General features: G+C 49.0%; 1 protein-coding gene across 2 annotated transcripts in view; it reads right to left on the reverse strand.

Annotated features, from left to right (window-relative positions):
- The window catches only part of LOC141738587 (mitogen-activated protein kinase kinase kinase 3-like), an 85,597-nt gene that overhangs the window by 16,468 nt on the left and 45,519 nt on the right, over nucleotides 1–23,610 (reverse strand). Inside the window, exons 4-8 of one of the 2 annotated variants that reach the window (XM_074574012.1) lie at nucleotides 18,431–18,471; nucleotides 17,314–17,413; nucleotides 10,234–10,347; nucleotides 8,614–8,725; nucleotides 1,071–1,204 (exon numbers count right to left, since the gene is read on the reverse strand). In XM_074574012.1, coding sequence (XP_074430113.1) covers nucleotides 1,071–1,204; nucleotides 8,614–8,725; nucleotides 10,234–10,347; nucleotides 17,314–17,413; nucleotides 18,431–18,471 — 501 coding nt within the window. Of the gene's footprint in view, nucleotides 1–1,070; nucleotides 1,205–8,613; nucleotides 8,726–10,233; nucleotides 10,348–17,313; nucleotides 17,414–18,430; nucleotides 18,475–23,610 lie in introns of both variants that reach the window. The other variant, XM_074574011.1, reaches the window with a different exon arrangement.

The raw sequence follows: 23,610 nt of genomic DNA on the forward strand, positions 1-23,610 counted from the left end.
ACAAGATACATCTGCACTCTGACACTGCCAAGACTCACCCGGAGTGACTTCTTACTTTATTAACGGCTGTATAATAAACTGTTGAAAACACAACTTTGCCATAGAAACACTGGCACAGCCTGCACACAAAAGCAGAGCTAGTGGGTGCTACCCGAGTGTAGGAAATGCTCATGTCCCTAAGGAAGATCCTTGGGGGCTGTCACAGCATCCTGCTGGAGTGAGGTTAGTGCCTTCTGGCTGTCCCTCCACGTCCCTCCTGCACAGCCAGCCCTCCTGCAAATTGTGGAGCCTGGTCCTGCCCTTCCAAGAGCTTTGCAAGAATGAATTGTGTGCCCAGTTAGCCCAGCTGATTTCACAGGACCTGTGCTAAGCTCTTCAGAGCTGTAGCTTACGCAGAGATGCAAATGGAGAGGGAGGTGTAAGCTGCTCCTGCCCTGGTCCCTTGACACTCCAGTTTCCCCAGTCGTGGGTACCAAGCTGACTGGAGGAAGAGGTACTGCTCATCACTATGCTGAAGAACCAGCTGCTCTTTTATTACTGAGGGATTGGAATATACAAAATCCTTACTAACAGAGGGGGAAAAACAATATATATGAAGGAGGGACACAGAGAGAGGCTGCGGGCAGAGCCAAGAACTGTAGACGGAGCTCAGGCAGAAACAGCACCTGGGAAGCAGTGAGAGTTGCTGACGTTCCCAGGCTGTTGCAATCGCAGGCAATCGGTTGCTTGGCACAGTCCCTCCTGCTCCCCGGGATCTGGGAAGGCTGCAGCAATGAGGGCCTGGCAGCTGGTGTGCACGTGTGTGCCAGATCTACGCTCCTCCAGAGCTACCTGAGGTGCCTGAGCACATTGCCATCACCACCGCAGGTGGCTTTTAGGGTTCTTGGAAATAGGGCACGCTGTTTCTTCAGCATGTCAAGCCCAGGGGCACCCATTCCTGGAAAAAGCTGGCCTGAGCCCCACGCGCAGGGCCCACTTGGGGATTTAATGGTGGGAACGGCGCTCACAGCACAGCCTCGCTCGTGCCTGACGCTGCCCCGGTTTAACCCACGCGCCCCAGCCCCACTTACGTTCTGATCCATGGTCTCAGGGATGAACTCGCCTTCGCTGTTGATGCTGGTATAGGACCCCTGGCGGGCAATCTGCTGCTGCTCTTCGGGAACGCTCCCCGGGGGCGGAGAGCTCCGGCCGGTGTGCAGAGAGCCTAGGACACGGGAAAGGCATGGGTCAAGGAGAGGACTTGCCACATTGAAGTCCTTCCAGAGATACTGTTCCAGTGATCACAAACCTCCTGGAGACGCTGCTGGGTTTGAACTTGCGTGGAAGGGAACGGAGCTAGAGACGCAATATTGTTTACAGACATCCTACAAAGCTTTTGCAACAGGAACAGCTTCTCACTGTGGGGCCACACAACAGCTAGCAGACTTGGCCTTCAACCTACCTTGGATCCCACACTGTATCGAGGTGCTCTGTCAATGCTAGAAAGATAAGAGCTCCAGAGTTTTATCGTGATAAGATCAGTCAATCTCAAAGCAAAACGCACCTCCAAACCCACCTCCCCTCTTCGACCCCCGGGCATTTCCTCCCTAGGTCACATCACCGCCTCATTCGGCAATGTGGGAAACAGCCCGGATGAACTCGTTGCAACATCACTTAAACGCTTCTTATACGGAAAATCACTTGCACTCAAATACCGCTCTTCTCTCCCCCTTCCCTATAAGGAAGTAAAGAGGAAGGAAAACCAGCCCTTAAATCCAAGAACCATGGGGAGGGGAACGATCTACGGGATCAGCTCGTCCTATCTCCTGCCCAGGGAGGGTTGTCTCCCCTATCTGTAGCCCCAGAGGCTCCACGCCTGCAGCTGGCAGATCCTCCCGGAAACCCCTAGGGCTTTGCAGCGCATCATGCGCACGGAGCAAGGCTTTTGCGGGCACCCCACAAGAGCTGTTTAGCAAAAGGGGTTTTCTATTTTGCACCTGAGAGGGAAATCCACAGCTTCCTTGCATCAGCGTCCCATTCCTCTCCCTTATTCCCCCAAGTTCACCCTAATTGATTCCTCGTGCCTTTTCAGGATGTAGAGAGCGTTGCCCTCACTTAGCCCAGATGCAAAGGCTTGGCTCTGCTTGTCTTTCTGCAGTCCCTCCCCTCCATCCCTGGGCTGTCATCACTTCATGGCAAGGAATTGCTGACGGAGGTCCGTGCTGCTCCGTGCTGGAGCTTAAACCAGTCGTTATTGTGCAATGTGAGCCTTCGCACAACACAACAACTTGTTTTTAAGCAGACTTCTAAAAAGCACACATCCTTTAAGAATTAAGAAAGCACATGGAGATGTGTTTCCTTACACTTCGTTTCCATTTTTGCAGCACTCTTGCCAACTCTTTGGTTCGTTACTACCATTTGGTAACAACATGCCCAGGCTAAGCGTGATACTGCAAGAGAAAGGTACCGGGAAGGGGCCTATCCCATCGTGAAAATTCAACACCGATCAATCAACACAACGCTTCTGCCTCTTCTGCATCACAGCTACTTTGCCAGATAGGTCTCTGGCATAAATCCATCAGCGTGATCAACACTACAAACCCGAGTCCCCACCTCTCACTTAAGCTGATACCCATCAGGAGCTGCTAACATTAGCAGTGTCACACCACCATTAGAGATCACTAAATCAGGCTTGCTGGATTTATACCAAATACAGAGATATCCTTGTCCCACAGTATGCCTCCCTCCAGACTCCCTGCTCAGCTTGTAAAAATAAGAGTCATATGGCTTTGAGTTACTTTTTTTTTTTTTCCCTTCTTCTTCCTATTTTCTCCTTCACAGATTTCCTGCAGGATAAGAACACAGCGAAAAAAGTTCAACTGAAGTAACGCCAAGATCAAGGGGAGAGAATCTCTCGAGTGCTGCGGCGCTCATAATGAACTGGCCTTCCACCAGCCCTAAAAACAAAACCAGTTGGGAAGTACGGCATCCTCTCTTTGAAGATAAATAAACAAACCTTTAACCATTTAACAGTTCGGGCACCCTGGATAAATCACGGTGTTATCATCCCCTCATTTGCTTCGCAGATGTCAACCCAGAATGCCGCATAAAGAGATTAGGGTGGCTCTTGCTCCAAAAAAGCTGCTAGAGGATTTGGCATGGTATACCCCCTGTGTCTTAGCTCTGTTGAGCATTTTTGTTGCTGCCACGATGAGGTGTGGGTCTGCTCGTGCAGCGCTGGGATCTCTCGCTGCAACAACCCACCCACCACCCAGGATGTCTTCGACTCTGATTTTATGAAGAGCTGTACATGCCCTGTTTGATTTTGAACCCAGGGAGTTAAATGAGATTTATCACAAGCGTAAAGACTTTGCATGATCTCACATCAAGCCTTTGCCTGTAACAACTACTCCCAGTCATCGGGTCAGTTGTGTTTGACCTTCCAGAGTCACATTTCCTGCCAAAAACTGCAAGAGGGGATAAGACACTAGCTATTTCCCAGCAGGCGAGGAAGTTAAACAAAATGCTCAGCCTTTTGCACGCCTGCAAATGGCTGGATTGAACCCGATGCCTTTCAGACAGGCTGTTTGGGTAGAAATGCCGCTCAAAGTAATTTATGCAGCTTCGCACCTCCAGGAGCACTGGTTGCTGCTGTGTCGCATCCATGCGTGCCCATCTGCCCGGGAGGAATGCAGGGAGGTGGTGGGAGCAGAGCTCCGGAGCCCAAGGTTGATTCCCCCCCTCCAGCCCTATCCTGCCCTGTTAACAAAATGGGGGAATGGAAAACAGGGGCCAGGGAGATAGAGCAACTGTGGTACTCAATAGCAGGCTTAACTCATAGCAGAGGCAACACAAGGCATGCTGGATACGTTAGATAATGCTGCTTTACACACCCGGCGGCAGAGGAAGAAACGGACAGACAAGCCCAGATGTGCCCGTTTGACACATCACAGATGCTCTTCGCGCTTGACCTACTACTCAAGAAACAGCAGGAGCACGATGCAGAGAGAGGAGACCCCCGAGGGACTGTCCTCATGGAGTCTAGGGGATTACATGTGAGCTCCAGTCCTCAGACCCAGCGGGGATGGGGCGGGCTCTGAGGCTCTTCTTTACAAGCCGAATGCTGGCTGGATCTCAGCAGCTCTATTCAGGGTTCCTGAACTCAGAGAAACTCTGCAGATTGGCACCAGCTGAGCATCTGACCTCGGTTACCCTTTGGAGCAAGGTGCTTTGGGAAGGGACTCCTGCCCCATGTTACACACACACTAATGTAAAGCCATATGTTTGAGACTAGAGCACAGCATGTCCCGAGCAGGGTGAACCAGGCCAGCACGGAGACTTAGAGTCACTGCTGGCATCTTTCATGTTCCCTTCCGTTATTTTTATTTAAGAAGTGTCTTTCATGCAGTATGTGCAGAGTTTGTGGTGCTGCACGTACAGCCAGCTCCCCTGTGCCAGGCCTGGCTTCCCTCCGCCTCCCCATTCCCTGGCTTTACCCTTTCACTGCCCTGGCAGATCCTTCCCAAAACTTCATCCATCACCGATCAGCATCAAGCAGGGGTCCCGATGGAGAAGAGAAGCCCCTTAAAAGTCAAGAGCTTGGGAGGGTTTGTTGGCAGCCACCTACGCTCACAGCTGCAGCCACAGAGAGCCCAGCCCTGGGATGACATCGCCGCAGAGCCGAACGAAGGACAATGACGTCAAGATGTGCCGTTCCTCTGAGCCCTGGCAGAAACACAGGGCTCAGGACACAGCAGCACAAGAGGGGATAAACCTGCAGAAAGTTTCTCATTCTGTGACTGTCGAGGAGAGGTGTGAGCAGATGGACCAAATCTCCCTCAATTTATTCTTTTTCAGCAGGACCCCTACAAGTCTCCCTTCTTCTCCATGCTGATCCTCTGAGGATGGATTCCTACATCTTGATTTGAGACAAACTTTAGGGTACTTCTATATTAATAAGCAGGACAGAGCCCATTTTCTAGCCCTAAAGCAGCTGGCATGATGCACACAGCCAAATTCTCCTCTCCTCAAAACAGAGGGGGTCTCATCCATCTCAACTCCTGCGACAGGTCCCTAATCCACGCTGCCCAGTTTGTACCCGGGCACTGCTGGGATGCCAGTCATTGCTAGAGGGCTGGGCAGGGAATCTTCTAATGATTAAGCAACCTCATAAGTGGCCAGCCAGTGCTTGCGTCCTGGCCCTGTGAATTTAACGGCACGGATATCACCTCCAGGCCTTTGTTTCTCAGAGTCACCTGGCCAGCAAGGTCTTTCTACCATCTCTCTCCAGAGATCTGCATTCAAATCCTCCCAGGGGTTAGATGCTGCTGCACATGTGTCCAGGCATCCATGAAAACCTGGGCACCATCACCGTGGTGGCAATTCTCTGAGGTGAAAGTCCTGCTGTTCCCATGGCTGGTCCATATTCGACAGCACGGACCCAGCCAGCATTTGCTCCTGGTCGGGAGAGGGTTGGCAGGCACAGGATGCCACAACTCAGCAGCCTGGTTTGCCACCGTGGAAAAATTGAAATAATAAAAACATAAAGCTTTCGGCAAATGTTTCCACTGAAATGGTGATTCGGGAATAGAGCTCTTGAATAATTTGCAGGTAATGTTGTGAAACATGTATTTCTTCAAAGTACATAAAAACAACCTTCAGTTATTTGAAAATCCAGAACCCCAATAGATTTTAGCCAAAATTTCCAGGCACTCAGCTGAGCACTTGTAGATGGTGGTCACCAAGAGACTGGAACATTTTCCACTTCAAAAAGAAAAAAAAAAAAAAAAAGAAAAAAGGGGGGGTTGTTCCACTGAAAAAGTTTATGGGAAAAAAAAAAGAAAATATTGACTTTGCATAAGGTTTTTCAGGGACATGGAGTGAAGACATTTTCTGTCCAGCAGAAGCAAAAATAGCCAAAATCTTCCCCAGAACATCTACCCCCCCCTTCCAATGTGCTTGTGCCAACAACACGCAGTTTTATTATTTTTCACTGCTGCTAACATGGCAGAGTCAGCAGAAAAACGTGAGACATCTCAGAAACACTGAGAATGTGACCCCGAACCACCTTTTTTATAAAGTCGGTTTAAATCTCCTTTGAAATGTGGTTTCAAGAGAAAAGCTGAACCGAGTTAAGATCCTCTCTTGACGGCAGCCGCTTTGACGACAGCGGAAGCAAACACTGTGAAATACCTTGCGACTGCAGATGAAGAGTAGTTTCTCCTACAGAAATCCCAGCCTCTTAGGCTGCCTTTTGACTATCCACCAAGTTCAGTGGAATCCCCGGTTCAGGGAACCGCAACACAGGATCATCCGTATCTGTCTGTTGCCTGACGTTCAGTTTTATGCTCCCTTTGAAACACTGGTCTCCCTTTCAGCTCGCTGGAGTTTCTGCCCAGATGCTGGATTACCAGTTCTGACACAGAAGGTGAAAAAAGTGGATCTGCTGGATTGTGAACGCCTCCTAAGCAGGGCTGCAGTAGTGTCCTACAGATGCCAGATAACTCTGAAGAGAGGTCTGGTGTGCTGTTACCCACACAGAGGGTTTGTTGCAACCTCTTTTCAAACGAAGAGCAAGGAGAAAAAAAAAAAAAGGAAAGAAGAGAGGGATGACCATAGCACGGACTGGTTGCCTTTGCTACCTAGCTATATTACAGCGCCGAGGACAAGGGTTTTGCTGCATTAGCAGTCATCGTGCAGACCCTCCTGAAGATCCCAATGTTATCACACTCTGCATCCCCCATCTGGTCTGCCCAGTTCGCCTCCTCCTCTGTTACCTAGATTAAACCAGCACGTTACATCCATTCCTCCACTCTGCTATTCAGGCATTCCCTCAAAATCCATCTGTACCTCAGGCTCTCACCCTTGCAGAGCTGATATCTCCTCCTTTGTCTGCCTTGTCTTACCTACAGGACGCCATTCAAGGCAGTGACACCTCACAGTCAGTGGTGTGGACTCTTCATATTACAGCAGCTCCGACACAGTAAGGAAAGGCCAAAGCGTGACACAAAAGTCTAACTTTGCAAGAACTCATCTTCTCGCTAGCACAGCTACACATGGGATCATGGGATCAATTCTGCCCATCACGCTTGGTTCACACATCAGTGACAGCTGCCGGTGCCACAGCTCTTCACTGCTTTACATTAACAGCTTAACAAGTGCCAGAACAGAGCAGCAGGGGTGTTTCGCACAAGCAGAGTTTCTGCTGAGGCTCTGTGCCTTACCATGTATTTCTGTGCGCATTTCATTCAGAAGCATCTAGTGACTCTGCCAGACTTTGGGCAAACTCTCAAGAGCCGTGCGAGCTCGGAGAAAACACCCACAATAGAAAAAGACATCCCTGGCACATTCAAACACCAGGCCCAAAGCGGGCTCTTGTACCACCCACGCCTGGCTTCAGTAAGCGCTGGGCATGGCTGCACAAGGGGCTATATTGGACCTACCCTAGAAGAACGTTTCCTATATATCATTGTCTGAGATGCAGCAAGCCACAGGCTATGTTATCAAGGCAGCACAGGCTAAGAGACAGAGAAAGGGCAAATCCTTGGAGAAAAATACTCTTTTGTTGCACAAAGAGTTTGGAAGCGTTTACTGCCATGTAAGTACAGAGGATCTTTGGAGGTTGAAGCATATTTGTATAGGAGGACCCCCCACTGTATTCAAGGCCTCTGATGCTGCCATTTCTACAGTTGTCGACTAATTGTATGAAAACAATACAGATCTGTAGAAATTACTCTAACCAGCGCTCACAGGTGCGGCAGAGAACATCCATTGTATTTCAAGATCATTGAATCTGCCTATAGGTTGTAACATGAATAATTATGCCTCTGCTGTATACCAAGAAAAGCATTAACTGAAGCACAGAAAACCAAAGAAAAGATCAGACAAGGCTACAAACAAACTCCAGTGCCTGCAGACTGCAAGAGGAGACCAGGCATTTGCCAGAGCGGCTTCAGAGGCTGCAGGTATCTACTTCCCAGCATCTCTGAAGGAAAGGGACGCCTCCCTGCATCTGAAATGCAAGCACTGCAAGACACTGAGTGCATCCATGCTCCTGAGAAACCACAAAGGCAACTTCCACAGACTCCACCAACAAGAACAGATTGGTGGCAGGGAGACATACATTTGGTCCTTATGTGGTCAAGCTGGTCCCAGCTCAGGATCTAAGGAATACAAACCCATTCAGCTACATTATTGTGCTAACTGGGGACGAGGGAGAGATGCCGAGAGGAATGACAGCAGATGGTTAAAGGAATAACCATGTCAAGGTCTCAAAAAGCCTTGGCTTTTCATAGATCCTCACTCTTTGCTTCAATAAAGCTCAGTAGCGTGGATTTCAATGGAGATTTTTATCGCTGCATTTCCCCCCTCAAATTACACCTCAGATCCCCTGCTCTTTTTAGCTTTCAAGCCCAACATAAGACTCTGCTCAGTACAACCTCGTCTGATCCGTGCAACTTGCAGTCTCTTCCTCAGGCTAAGGATAAGCAGCAACTGCACTGAGCTACTGGTGGGAGACATCAGGGTGGCCGTCCAGACTATAGCAGCTACAGGGTTGTGACAGGAAAGAGAAAGGCGATGGTGGCCAGCTTGTAACAGCACAAAACACCTAGCAGAGCATTGCATTTCACTGACCTGTTGAATACTTCCGCGTCCTCTCGGAGTCCTTGTACAGGGATCCCATGATATCGCCCATGGATCTGGAGATCCTCATTTCATGCTGTTTACTGTTGTTTGGCTGCAGGAGCTGGTAATCAGACAAAGGGAACGATCAGACTCTGTCAGAGCCCTTGCAGACACACCATGTGAAACCCTGTATTTGGCTCCCCATGACCATATTACCCAAGAACCATAAAAAAAAAAGGACACGTGTGTAATCAAGGGCGATTCAGAAATCATTCACAAACAATTCGCATCTGCTATTAAAATACTCTAATAAGTTTGAGCTCCAGTTGATAATGATAAATACAGACATTTGACATAGAAGACTGTTCCCACACTGCATTATTTCCAGATAGATACAGAGACTGATCCCGAACCCAAGTTTGCTGTCCCAAAAATCAGAGCCTGTCCTCCATGCTCCACAGCGGCAGAGGCTCCTCTGTAACAGAGCAGAGGAACACTGAGTGGAGGATCAGGTTCTGCTAGGGAAGATGGATCATGGGGAAAGCAACAAAATTACAATCCAGCTGGTGACTTCAGTGGTAGTGGCCAAGTTGAAGATAAAACACTACAGCGCACCGTGATTTTGTGATAATTTTATGTATGACCTCGGAACCATATGTTCTTGCATGGTTACATGCTTCAGGAAGAGCCTGACCGACTCTTAAAGGTATGCATCAATCTACCTGGCTGCTCTGGTCTAAGGAGTTAACTTGCAATACTGCAGCGTTCCTGCAGTTACTAGGGCAGATTGTCCCATTGCTGCCCAGGATTTAGGAAACACTGATTGATAGCTCAGTTTTCTGCTGGGACTCTGGTCCCTGCGCCTTTTGAGAGCCTCTCAAAAGGAACGGAGAAGTTCCAGGCGCTGCGAGCACCAGCAGTAGCATGAGGACAAGCAGTACGAGTTTAAAGACAGCCAGTCTCTCTCCAGTACTTCTACGAAATATAAGGAAGAAACGGAGTTGCAACATCTGCGAATCCCTTGCTTTACAGCCTGTGCTTGGGGCAGCACGACATGTGCTTTGGCAAGACACTCTGTGCAGGCGAGGTCAAGCCAACAGGCTTAACTGCAAAACCACTGAGCTTAGGAAAAACAAGTAAATAAATAATGGGGGAAAAAAAACCAAACCAAAAAAACGACAGCCCTGCATGAGACTGAAGGATTCTCCAGTTTGCTCTCCCTGGCCTTTAGTACTGCAGCACCACACGGAGGGAACGGTCCCCACGCTGCCACCCAGCACAGCAAGGGCCAGGGCTTGCGACGTCTGTGGAGGAGTGGCTGCGGAGGAATGGTGACAGCATCCCTAGGCGCAAAGCACAAGGCGTTCTCGTGGGGTTTAACCTTGTTTGAGGATCAGTACAATATTTAACCCTTCACAGGCTCCAGGAGGAGCTAGGGGAAGCTGAGCTCGGCCTCTGGGCTGCTACCGCAGGAGGATTTCCAAGCAGCTGAGCCAGAGGAGGGCTGACCCCCCTCCTGACCAGCTTGCCCTCTGCTCTGCACCGTCAGGAGACTCGTTTCCACTCCCCAACACAATAACAAGGCATCTCGCTCCGGACACAAAAGAGCAGAGAAGGTGAAGGGCTCACATTCGCTTTCTTTGGAGCGCTCACAAGGATCCGTAGGCTTTTCAGGGAAGGGCTCAGCTCCAACTGTTCCATCGCTTTGTCCAAATCTTCCTGGGATTTCAGCGGGATCAGGAGCTGGAAGGGATTGAACAAACACCGGAGCACGGCAGCGTCACACTTTTGGGTAAACAGAGGAAGCCAGATCCTCACAGAGAGCAGCTTGGGAATCGGGGGATGAGGGAGGAACCCAAGAAGGCGGATGGAAAATAGAGCCCCCATGCCCTCCAGCTTGCCGAGCTCTAACATTTTCTTCCAAGTTCTCATCTACCAAGGAACAGACACAAAAGAATCACAACAAAAAACATCTGCAAGGAGAGAGCTTAAAGGTCACATCACCAATTCAGCTAGTGGGAAGAGGAGAGGGCTGAGATGAAACCTTAGGCTTGCTGCCTGCTGCTCTGAGGCTGCTCTGATCTTTAAGTTTGTAGGCAAGACCTGCTAATACCCAGTCCCAAAGCAGCCCCACATATTCCTCCTGGGAAGAAGGTCATGCAATGGTGCTCCAAGAAAGCAGTGAGCTGCACCAAAGCTCTGCTAGATCCCCAGTGGCCTTCCCTACTGCTGCAACCTGTGCTCCTGCACACTGACACATCTCCCTAGTGTTTGGGCATCAGGTGAAATCAGGGAACATCTCACAAATAGGAGTGTCTTCCCTTTTGATGTGAAAGGTGTGCATTGCTCTCCTTCCAAGAACCACTTCTTTAACTCCCAGAAGGACAAATTCAGCTTCTGATCTTTGTAAAGTAAACAGAACAAAGCGCTACATAATGCTGCGTCTATCAGGTAGCTAAAGATCCTGATGTTTTCCTGGTAAGTGGCAAACTATTGCCCTCCTATCTCCAGAGGGAATCTGACCCTCCTGACATTGCTGTGTGGTGTACCACGTCCTACAAAGCTTCCAACACCCAACACAGCTGCACTTCAGAGGGGCTCTGCGGCCTTCTGCTGCCTTGGGATAAGATTAAAAACATAACTTTTTGCCCCTCATCCAGGGGCACTCTGCCTAATCTCATAAAAACCAGTCCTCAGCCTCTGTAGGTTGCCTTGGGCATTGGCACCGAATCCAGCCAACACAGCACGTTATACTCGCGCCTGTGCCAAAGTACACAGCAGTTACACCTACCAAAGGGACCAAGCAGCCACAGCTCCCAGTAGGCTCCCACTGGTCTTACTGGGAGCCACAGCTGCCCAGAACTTCTGAAAGGCAGCTCAGCCCTCTGGGCAATCAGTTTTCATGCCACCAGCCGCAGTAAATGCGCCTCAGATCAACCACTCTAGAAGATGACACTCAAAAGCCGCCTGTGTCTACCTTTTTGATCCCAGGGTGTTGCCAAGGGTTTGGCTGTTGGCCTGCAGGCAAGTACACCTCAGACTGTGTGCACTGAGGCTAGGACTGCCAGGGTGACCAGGTCAAGGGAAGGCTGTGGGGCCCTGGCCAACAAGGTGAGGTTTGACCTCAGGAAACTGCTACAGTCACCTTCTCCACCCAAGAATCACAGCGTGAGCCCATCAAGCTCCATCTTAGGTATCTCCGAGTGGCTCCTGTTTGTGCACTGTGAACAGCTCAAGGTTTGGGTTGTTCCCCCTCTCCTGTGTGATAGGAAGTTTATCTTTCATCCCCGTTTTGCAGACAGGGAACCGAGCCACATGCAGGCCACTTATTTCATATGCTATACATCAGGTTTAACATCATCATCCCACCAAGAAAGTCAAGCTCCTGCTGCAGTGGGCAGCGGGCGGTCCTCAGCTTACACCTACCTTATACACTCAGCTTTGAGACACTGAAAGCCGGGTCTGCAAAGGGGCACTGAAACAGCTAAGTTTAATGCAACCCGCTTTCTGTAGAGTTTACAGTCCCAAATTAGATACCCGGGACCCATACAGCTTGCATGGCAGAGTTAGATAACCAGAAATGGGATTAAGAGGCAAGAAAAAGAAGCTGACAGGCGTAATTGCTGGAAGCAGTGATAATTGCTGAGGAAAGACCAGGCCAGTTCTCAAAATATATTTAAGCAACAAACTCCAGGTTGAGTTCGGACCATTCTTCTGGTGTAAGGTATGCAAGTGTGGTTGAGAAATTTCTGCAGAAAGGCAGAAAAAGAGACTCTAGGGCAAAGCATTTCACACATTCACCCACGAAGAGGGATAATCAGGTTGTGTACCCTTTGTCTGAAAACTATTTAGTTATTTGTGTAGGAAAAAGATTCCAAGGGGAACTCTTGAGAAAGCCTTGCCCCAGGATGTCCTACAGGCTGTTGGTGAAGGGACTTGAGCTCCCAACCAAACAAGATGGGGAAAAGTTCAGGAAGATGTCCCTTCCCTCCCAAGCAAGGGACCTAACCAGGGTTTACAGAGAACACCAAGACCAGTCTCGTCTGGGCTGGGTTTCCAGCCTTGCTGGAAACAGGTTCCCAGTCTGGGACAGGGCTTGGACATGAATGAAAGGAAAGTACTCACCAGGTAGATACCAACTATTCAGGGCTTTCAGTAGGTCCATGGAGTAAATGGTTAGCCCATGGTTAAACTTTGGGATCTAAATGAATCACTCTTGGTCACAGCAGACATCAGACAAAGATGGTATTGAATATGTCCCCCAAATGCTGTGCAGCTGTTCTCAGACAGCCTGTTTCCTTAAGCAGCACAGCTTAAGAGATGTTCTCTTGGTGCACTGCCTAACCCTCTTGAAGGTCACAAGGGCTCCACAGGTGCATCAAGCAGACAAGCCTTCCCTTCTACACTCCGCCAAACAGAAATGAGAACGGTGGAGAGTTGCTCCCCCTCGTTTCGCCACCAAGCAGAATTTGACGCTGAACTGTAAGTCCCACTGCTCACCCATCCCTTTACTGAGCTCCTCACAAACATTCAGAGCAATTCCTCGGCTGTTCCTTTGAACAGAATGTTCTGCAAGTCACTCCATCTCACTCCAGTATCACAACATTAACACGTTTGCGTGCCTGCTTCAGAGAAGCCAAAAACATCAGGCAGAAATTGCCCTCCTGTAAAAGGGATTGGAGCCAGTATTTAGCTTGGCTTTACCTATTACCCACATCTGGCAAGTAGATTTTGCTCCATTTGGCTTCCAGACTGTGGCACACATGGATATCAGGAACAGATATCCACTAGGCACGAAACTAAATATAGACTCATGCAGAACCACGGAAGTAATTGCCAGGGTGCATTTCCAGTAACTGGGTTTATTCTGTCTACAGAGCGAGCAGCTGTGCTGAACAGCAAAGTTTACTTGCACAGAAGTTTCACTAAATAGAGCTCATGAGATTTTCTTCTTGCTTTTAAATAGTATACTCCCCTGGAGCCTGATGTATGGGAGTTGGTAGTCAATCCACTGCGGACTAAGAAAGTGAGCGCAAAGGGCGAGTTTTCACCGGCTACAACAGCATTGCTAGACCTCACTCTGTAAGACACTGCAGAAAGCCAAAGAATAGTAGGAAACGGGGTTGGGGAAAAATCTGAGAGGTCAATTAGTTCATCTTCCTGCCCAACGCAGGACCAACTGGCATCAACAATTCTCGACAAATGTTTGTTAAATATGCTTTTAAACACCTCTCCTCCCCCCGCCACCCCGCCCCATAACAGAGCTTCTAATAGTTCACTAGGCTTTAACTCTCCCTAAGCTCCTGAAATGATGCTGAGGGGACAGCCTGAGAGGAGACAACCAAGGGGACGTCAGAAGGGAACTGGTGGCACAGCGAGGTTCAGTGTTCTGCCTAAAGTGACAAATTGGTGATGGAGGATGGGACAAACAACAACGTAACACTTAATCACACCTGGAGAAGCTGTTCAGCAGCGCACACAGATGAAATTCCAGCAGAGCATTTGCTGCAGAAGCCTGTCTTTCAATCCATAACGCAGGCAACTATCCAAAAAACACCACGCCATGCTGTCCATGGCCAGGCCAGATTTTGCTGTCCCGCTCATCAGAAAGATGAGCCCAGCCTAACAGTAACATGCAGACATGCCCCATGCGTACACCCACGGCCAGGCCCCACTCTTATCTATACCAGCCCAAGCCCGCTGATTCCATGGTCCCACCAGGATGTGATTCATGCGTGCCCCTGCTCCACCCAGCTGGCATGCTCATCTCCCTGATCTTGGCTTCAGGACTCTTGCTTCACCGGGACAGGGACTGACATGTAGCGAGCTTCTGTAGGGGCCTGTTGACCTCAGTGTAATTTTGGTCTACAAGGTGCTTCTGCAAGAGAAACATCTGATGGCAGCAAAGAATTACTGCAGAGTTCCCTTTGAGCACAAAGAAAGGGGGAAAACGGTTAGCTGCACTGAGTCTGTGGTCAGGCTACCTCCGAGACCTGCAGTCACAAGACTAAAAAAACCCGACCCAGAACACGCTAGGAACCAGATGCCGGGGTGTCACCATGTGGACATGTAGGCTATCTCCCTGAAGGTCACTTTTGTGTGTTTACAGTGTTTCCGCAATAACAACCCTGAATTACTGCTGCTCGGCCCTCTTCCCAAAGGTGTGGGTTCTCACAAGGAGAAAATTTTTTGTATAGAAAAACATAGCACTGAAGGTCTTTCTCAACCCTAAAGAGTTAGGAGTACCCAAAGGCCTGCTCATGGTCCTGCAATGTGCTGTGCACGTGCCCAGGAAGACAGTCTGTAACACGGGATAAAAATGCGTTATTTGAGCTTCTGTTTGCTGTTGCTGAAAAAAATTCCTCTTCCAGTGGAAAGAAGCCTGGAATGAAATGAGTCATTCCTAGAGAATTCAATGGCAGGCTTTTCCCGGGAGAGCTGTCAGAGAATGGCCAAGATTAGAAACCTGACCACACTCCAAGCCAAAACCCAGCAGACGCTTTGATATCATGAGGTACCTATTATAAAAGAAAAGCAGCCTTTTTTGTGGAGCAAGTCTCCACTGAAACAGAAGGAAGGAAAAAAAAAAGAAAAAAGAAAGGAAAAAAAATGAGAGAGAAAGCTGTCTTCATAACCTCCATCTCCATTCATACTTTAATGAGAAGCTGCAGTCATTTGCAATTAATACTTGAACAAGCAAGCCGACCGGACAGATCCAAAAGAACTGGTGTTTAAAAGCCCACCTATTTGTCATTTGGCCCTCTCCCCGTTCCCAAAGCCAAACCCACTTTAAGAGTCCAGTGGCTCCAGCTGCCTCCCCAGTTCATGGTAAGATGCCTCACAAGAAAACACTAAGCACACCAAAACAGATGCCAAGTATTGCTCCCTTCTAGGTAAAGGCCCTCATCAGTACCCTCCTTTCAGACACAGTGCTGGGCTCAAAGAACAAGTTGGAAAAACACAGTGGCCTGTGTTATGAGGAAGGTCAGAGCAGAAAGGTCTTCAAGCCTTAAAATGGAAGAATCGCAGAGGGAGGGTTTCTTGGCTGCTTGTACGTGGCCACAGGACCTGCTAGAGGAACCTTCAGTGATGCACATTTCACTGCAGACCTGACCATATGAACATGCCCATGGTTACGGGGTTTTGGGGTGAAAAAGTCAGTGCTAGATAAAAGTACAGTGCACTGTTCCTCATGCTCTGGACTTCACCAGGCTCCTGCAACTGCCCCAAGGTGGGAAGGCTTCACATCCAACCTAAACACGCAGTAGCCTACAGTCACTTCACAGAATCATAGGGTTGGAAGGGACCTCTGGAGATCATCTAGTTGAATCCCCCTGCCAGAGCAGGGTCACCTAGAGCAGGTGGCACAGGAACGCGACCAGGCGGGTTTGGAATATCTCCAGAGACAGAGACTCCACCACCTCTCTGGGCAGCCTGTGCCAGGGCTCTGCCACCCTCAAAGTACAGAAGTTCCTCCTCATGTTTAGGTGGAACTTCCTATGTTGAAGTTTGTGCCCCTTACCTCTTGTCCTGTCACTGGGCACCACTGAAAAGAGCCTGGCCCCATCCTCCTGACACCCACCCTTTAAGTATTTAGAAGTGTTGATAAGGTCCCCCCTCAGCCGTCTTTTTTTCTAGACTGAAGAGACCCAAATCCCTCAGCCTTTCTTCATAAGAGAGGTGTTCCAGTCCCCTAATCATCTTGGCAGCCCTTTGCTGCACCCTTTCCAGCAGTTCCCTGTCCTTCTTGAACCGGGGAGCCCAGAACTGGACACAGCACTCCAGGTGCGGCCTCACCAAGGCAGAGTAGAGGGGGAGGATGACCTCCCTCGACCTGCTGGCCACACTCTTCTTGATGCACCCCAGGATGCCACTGGCCTTCTTGGCCACAAGGGCACATTGCTGGCTCATGGCCATCCTGTTGTCCACCAGGACTCCCCAGGTCTCTTTCCACAGAGCTGCTCTCCAGCAGGTCACCCCCAACCTGTCCTGGTGCAGGGGGTTATTCCTCCCCAGGTGCAGCACCCTACACTTGCCCCTGTTGAATTTCATAAGATCCCTCTCTGCCCAACTCTCCAGCCTGTCCAGGTCTCTCTGTATGGCGGCACAGCCTTCCGGTGTGTCAGCCACCCCTCCCAGCTTTGTGTCATCAGCAAACTTGCTGAGGGTGCAACTCTACCCCCTCATCCAGGTCACTGATGAATATATTGGACTTCATGTGGCTCTCAGGAAAGCCATTTGTCCCAGTCATTCTTCTCTCTGCCTTGCGGGTGCTCTCACCAGCCAGACACATCTGAAAGTTGGTCCTATTGCCTGAAGGGGGTTCATAGGAAAACATCTGCTGCTGCTGACTGTGCAACTGAGCTGACAATGTCTCCATCATCTCGGTTACTTAATTCCTTACCTTGTTTGAGTGAGGGGGATTTTTTTGTTCTAGGGGAAAGACAACGTTATCATGTCACCATTTAGTAGGCCTTAATTGAAATAATTTTAAGAAGGGGAAAGCCTAGCTTGGAGTCTGAGAATCCAACTGATCTGTGTCTGGACAAGAGTTCTTGTACACTCGCTACCTGAGAACCATAAAATAAGATCACTTTTCTTCACATCCACATACAACACTAAATTAGGGCCTTAAGAACAAGCCACCGTTCAATTGTGAAGCGGGGACCAGGCACCCTAAAGCTCTCCTAGCAATAAAGAGAAGAATACCTCATTGTTCACACAGACTAAGTCCATCGTCTGTCCAAAAGCATCCGTGACCTTCTGCACCACTTCTTTGAATTTGACTGGTCTTGGAAACTGGATAATCCTGTACACACAAACAAATACAAGAACAGTCTCGATTTAGTAGAAGCATATTGGAATTTGGGACTAGACTGACAATTCTGAAGCAAGGATCTGTATGCTTCTGTTGTGAAGCATGAAGCTTGCTCGTTGCTTTTACACTCATACTACTTGTCTGACATGCCCAAGACAGGACTTGACCTACCCTGTAAGAATATCTACCAAAAATCCTAGTGCAGCTCCTCTGCTCCTCCCCGTACCATGAGGCACAAGTGGAAAAGAAGAAAGTCCAGTAGCCCTTCACTGGAGAAGGCCCAGGATGGGGCACTGGTCAGTGAGTTACCATCTCCACTTTCAGCAAGAGACTCTGAATGCTGAGGAGGGATGGAAGAGAGAATAATGCAGTCTGGCATCCTGTGGCTCTCCTGTACCATCATGTGCAGCAGCTCTATAGGCACACATCAGGTGGTACAGGCTAGCCCTACGGTGACATTACTTACATTTTCTTTGGCTTTAACATGCAACTTGGACCAGTAGCCTGCGAGTTTCCAGCCCTGTGTCCTGCCCTGCCACAGCCACCGAGCAGAGGTGATTCCATGAAAATGTCAAGCAGGGAAGGGCGGGCAAACTTTAACTCCCAGCTCTATTTTTATGGGCCCCGTGCCCAAAATCTGGTTATCTTAAGTAAGTGTCATAGGCTGCTAATCAAAGGACACATTCCTGTAGACTTGCAGCTCAGCTGCGGTTCAGCAGGGCTCAAGAATTAAAAAGAGAAAAGGATCCAAGCGTGTACCCTAGGTCCCTGGTAAGAGGCATTTAATTACTTCCAGCTTGGAACCACTTTGCCTGCATGCAAATCCCAGGAGGTACTTGGGGCAAATGGGATGATGAGGCCAGGCTCTTGCATATAAAATTGTAGTGGATTTTAGGGGAACGAATCCTGCTGTGAGCTCATCTGCAGCTGGCTGAAATCAGTAGGATGACATTAGGTAAAAAGGGTAATTTGTCCCAGCACACATCAGGGACTGGGTTGGGTACATACCTTTTCTCTCCTTCATATTCAAACTTGATCCTGACATTTCGCTGCTGAAAGAGAAAGCGGAAAACAGTTAGGTCCCAAACTGCATCCCAGACGGACATGCAGATGCAAAGCTGACAGCGGTTCTCAGGGAGACTCCTCTAACTCCAGTGGGCAGCTGGCCTATTTTGGAACAAGCTGCCTGCTGGACTCACGGACTTTGGAGAAACTCCACATTGCCAATAAAAGCCCTCGTCAAAAAATAAAATCTTCTGTAAACAAGAGGATACTTACTCATCTGTGCAACTGTTAGTTTTAAGAAAATGCGTTAATAAAAGTGGAAAGTTTTGAATGCTCTGAACTCAGTTCGGAACAAGGCACTACTATATCAAAGAGGCAAACATGTTAAATGTCTGATGTCTGTCCATCTTCAGCACTTCCCATGGTTTCACTCCAGTACTTTTCTGTTGGAAATCCAAAAAGCAAAGCCCAGAGGATGTTTAATAGAACACAGGAATATTTGGGGCGAAGAAAGAAGTACAAGCAAGCATGCTATAATGGAAGTGGAGGGACAGTCTTGGATTTTAAACGCTAACAGTGCTGGGGTGGTGGTTATTTTCTTAGGACACACAAGACTCAAAAGTGCATCAGGCATCACTACACTATACACAGTAAATGCCCGCCCTGAACTGACCTGTTGCTCACCTCAAGAGAAATCATTAAATTTACCTAAAGAAGAGCCAGCAGAGTCATGGGCAGACTGGGCACACAACTGTGCAAGGACTAGTAAAAGCCACTTCTTCCATCCTCTATTTGTGCATATTTAGCAGCGATCGAGACCACAAGGAGCCTTTTCATTCATTCAGCCTTCTCAGACCCAGCCTGAGCCAAGCATCCTTCTAGCATCCCTTGGCTCATTCCAGAGCTTTCCGATGGTCTCCAAGGCAGATCAAAACCCTCTTTGCTTCCCAAACCAAGTTTAGTCACCCCAGTTAACCAGGGCTCTGCCTCTGCTAGTGCACATAAGCTTCCCCAAATAGTGTTTTTATACCCATGGAGAAGAAAGTCCTCACCACCTCCCTCTGAGAGGTAACACCAGGGAGGGCTCGGTCCCAGGCTGCCTGCCTCTCACAGGGATAATCCCCGAATGGGCGGGTGACAGCCCTTCCTGAGCGAGGGCCTTATCTCTAACCCTGGATTGCCAGCGCGTGAAGGCACATTTTCCATCCTCTCAGAGGGAAAGCAGAGCCACAGTGAAACAGCTTTGTCCCTAATGAGGAAAGTGAGCTGGACGGGCATCTTCAGGTTTATTTTTAAACTGACAGCTCCTCGAGTTCTGCAAACACCCACTGAAGTTCAGGAAGTCAAGGCTGGAGGCGATTCAGTTGAAAAGCTTAAAAAACCCCAGCAGATTCAGGGTAAACATGTTGGATCATCTGAAGCGCATCCTTTTTATCTGTGCTCGTGGCATTTTCTGTGTTTCTAGAAAGGCTGGGAAGAACCAGCGCTGGGACAGTCACCAAATGGGGCACTCCAGCAGCATTACACGCCTGTGCTAAACAGGCATTTACATCACCTCAGTGGCTACAGCCAGTTCTCCAGACCCACAACATTTGGACAAACTCCAGGTTCACTCCTAGAACCAGACTCAACCTGTAAAAATACCAAACTAACTGTAAACCAGTCCAAAAGTCAAAAGGAGATGACCATAACCAATGTAGTGTTGAAGGTCCAAATCAGTCTAGAGACACAGGCAAATACAGGTGGGATAGCCACCTTGGGTTATGTCTGTTGGAAAAGAAAAAAAAAAAAAAAGAAGAGATATGGGCTCTTTTATGCCAGTTTTAGTTTCATGTGTCTCTCTGAACAGGGTCTGGCTGGTTCATCCCTCCTGGATGCTGGTATTAAAATCAGCCGGTGTGGGTTCACCGCATGTAGCTCCGCAAAGCCCTTCTCTAGAGTAAAAGAAAGAAATCAGGGCAAGGAACTTTCAAGGTTTCTCCTTACAAAGGAGCAGGACGTGTAAAGGGAAAAGCTCACGCAGCTCCGGCCCTGGTGCAGGAAACCTCTCAAAACACGGGTTTCACTTTCAGCGCAGACCCAAACGCTGCACCGAGCCGGGCCGTAGCACACGTTGCCTGTTTGTGCTGAGCAACACAACTTTCGCAGACAAATAAGTTTTGAAGAACAGCTTGTGGCTGGAAAATGTCAAAACACTTGTATAAAGCTCCAGAGAGAGAAGAAAATGGGGGGGCGGGGGGGGGGGTTGTGCGGGGGGAGCCACAACCCTGCTGCATCCTTTTCTTCTACATCAATAACAGGGCTGATGTGCTGTGGCTCGAAGCCAAGAGAAGCGAGCCAGCTGCCCCACACTGCTCCGCTCTGCGTCTGAGCACAGCAAACAAACACACCGGCTGCAACAGGAGAATGAAAACCCCCTTCATTTCTTAATTAGATATTATTTTTTTCCCCTGATATAAACCACACTAACCTTTCGCCTCCCTTAAAGAAACCGAGACCTTAAGCTCGCAAGCGTTTAGAAGAGGGATAAATATATATTTATCTATAGTTCGAGAAGTTGTTTGCAGTTTTATTTTGCAGTCTTCCCCTGGTTTGCTCGTGTTTTTAACCCACAGCTAAAGCTGAATTCCTCACTGCTATCAGCAACAAATTTTTTTTAAGAAAAAAAAAATATAAAAAAGAAAGGGAAAAAGAAGGGCCGTGCCCAAAGCACTAGGAAGTCCCAGGGGGATGCAAAGCACTTCCTAAGTGCCAGAGCAGGCTGTGATTTTTTACACCCATGGAAATCTGGTTCGGAGCAACTGGTTTGAGATTACACAGCGAGTCTTGGGGCACCGCCAAGTGCTGGAGCAAAGTCTCACGCGAGTCTGCACCCAGCGTCTCAAATGCTCGATGGAAGGGAAGGCAGGATCAGCATCTTCTCCGTAAGGACCTCAACACAACACGCAAAAGCTTGAGGACAGGTCGCAGAAGAGGTGCAGGTGGTGGCGGCTGCTGGGTCCTACTCACTTCTGCAATTTTGTGAGGAATGAAGACAACAGCAACTCCTCCTTGCACAATCCAAGCCATGATATTCACCCTCCCTGCCATCAGATGTCAAATGAAGTTAATGGCAGCCGTGCTCTCCCCACAATTAAGAGGTCATTAGTTGTTGTCGGAGAACAAGCTGAGACATCCAAGAAGGGATGTGTTAAATACGGTAGAGGAGAGGAGTAAGGCCATGCCACAAGACACCAGCCTTAAACACTGAGCTCTAGCAGAGGGTTTCAGCAACGGTATCACTGTGAAAGCTGAGGTAGATAATGGAGCAAGCAGGGGAAACTGAGGCACAAAGGCACAAGGTGCTTTGCCTCAGGGTGTGAGGAAAAAGCCCAGCTTGGGAAAGAGAAGGTTCTGGGGAGACCTTATTGCAGCCTTTCAACACATAAAAGGGGGCTTTATAAGATGGAGAGAGCCTTTTTACCATGTCATAGAATCATTTAGGTTGGAAAAGACCCTTGGGATCATCGAGTCCAACCATCAACCCCACTCTACAGAGTTCTCCCCTACACCATATCCCCCAACACCACATCTAAACGAGTCTTAAACACATCCAGGGACGGTGACTCCACCACCTCCCTGGGCAGCCTATTCCAGTGTCTGACCACTCTTTCTGTGAAGAATTTTTTCCTAATGTCCAGCCTAAACCTACCCTGCTGCAGCTTGAACCCATTCCCTCTTGTTCTATGGCTAATTACCTGTGAGAAAAGACCAGCACCAACCTCTCTACCATGTCCTTCCAAGTAGTTGTAGAGAGTGATGAGGTCTCCCCTCAGCCTCCTCTTCCTCAAACTAAACAGTCCCAGCTCCTTCAATCGTTCCTCATCAGATTTATTCTCCAGGCCCTTCACCAGCTTCGTTGCCCTCCTCTGCACTCGCTCCAGCACCTCGAGATCTCTCTTGTACTGAGGTGCCCAAAACTGGACACAATGCTCAAGGTGTGGCCTCACCAGTGCTGAGTACAGGGGGACAATCACCTCCCTCCTCCTGCTGCTTGTTCTGTAGTGAAAAAACAAGGGGCAAGTTTTACACTGCAAAAGGCTAGATTTAGGTTGGATATAAGGAGGAAATTTTTTATTTTTTATTTTGAGATTGGCGAGACACTGGCACAGGTTGCCCAGAGAAGCTGTGGATGCCCCATCCCTGGAAGCGTTCAATGTCAGACTGGATGGGGCTTTAAGCAACCTGATCTAGTGAGAGGTGTCCCTGCCCAGGGCAGATGGGTTGGACTAGATGATCTTTAAAGGTCCTTCCAACCCAAACCATTCTATGATTCATTCTATAAAGCAGAGCGGCAGAGCCAAGCACAAAATTTAGATGTTTGCTCTCCCAGGTTGTATGTACTGAGCAGCTTTCCCTCTCCACGTGCATTTCCGTACGACATGGGGCACAGAGGAGCCCACGTCTCTTGGCTGGCGCCTGTAGGCCCTGCTGTGACACAAACAAAATAAGCGACAACCCTGACAGGAAATACCACAGTAATTCCCTTCGTTTCTGGAATAATTTCTTCTCCGAGATACTTGTACCGGCATTTCCTCTAGCCCCGCTAACAAATGCTATTTTACTCTTTCTTGCCATCCGCCTCGGAAAGGAAAAAGCAAAGCCACCGCAGTGGCCACAAACCCATCACCATCTTTCCAGGCTTTCCTTGAGGTATTTTTAGCTCCTTCCTCAAAACTTGTAATTTCACAAAAAGACCACAACTGCCGAGCTTTAGAGGAAGCGCTGACGGGAACTGGGGTGGGGAGGGGGAGGAATGGGGACAGACAACCATGTACCCCAGCAGGCCTGGCCAAGCTCAGCCCCTGGAAGCTGGAGCAAGCAGCCCTGAGCACTGGTTTAGATTAAGGAAAATTTTGGAAAAAAAATGGAAAAAGTGTTTCCAAAGGAGGTGAATCATGATCTTACACAGAGATCCCTGAAGAGCTGAGTGCTGTTTGTAATAAAAGCACACACGGAGAGCAAGAAAACATGCTGTTAGGCCTAAAATGGAAGTGGCTTTGGAGGAACAGAAGGTGCTGAGCACCCTCAGCTGCTGAACACCCAGAGGGTCGATCAGATTGGGGTATGGGTCCAAGCTGGGCAATGCCATGGCCATGGAAAAGGGTGTCTGATGGCACAGGGACACCCTCGCTGCATCACCC

Source organism: Larus michahellis, chromosome 2 (genome assembly GCF_964199755.1).
Source record: "Larus michahellis chromosome 2, bLarMic1.1, whole genome shotgun sequence".
NCBI classification, from domain to species: Eukaryota; Metazoa; Chordata; class Aves; order Charadriiformes; family Laridae; genus Larus; species Larus michahellis.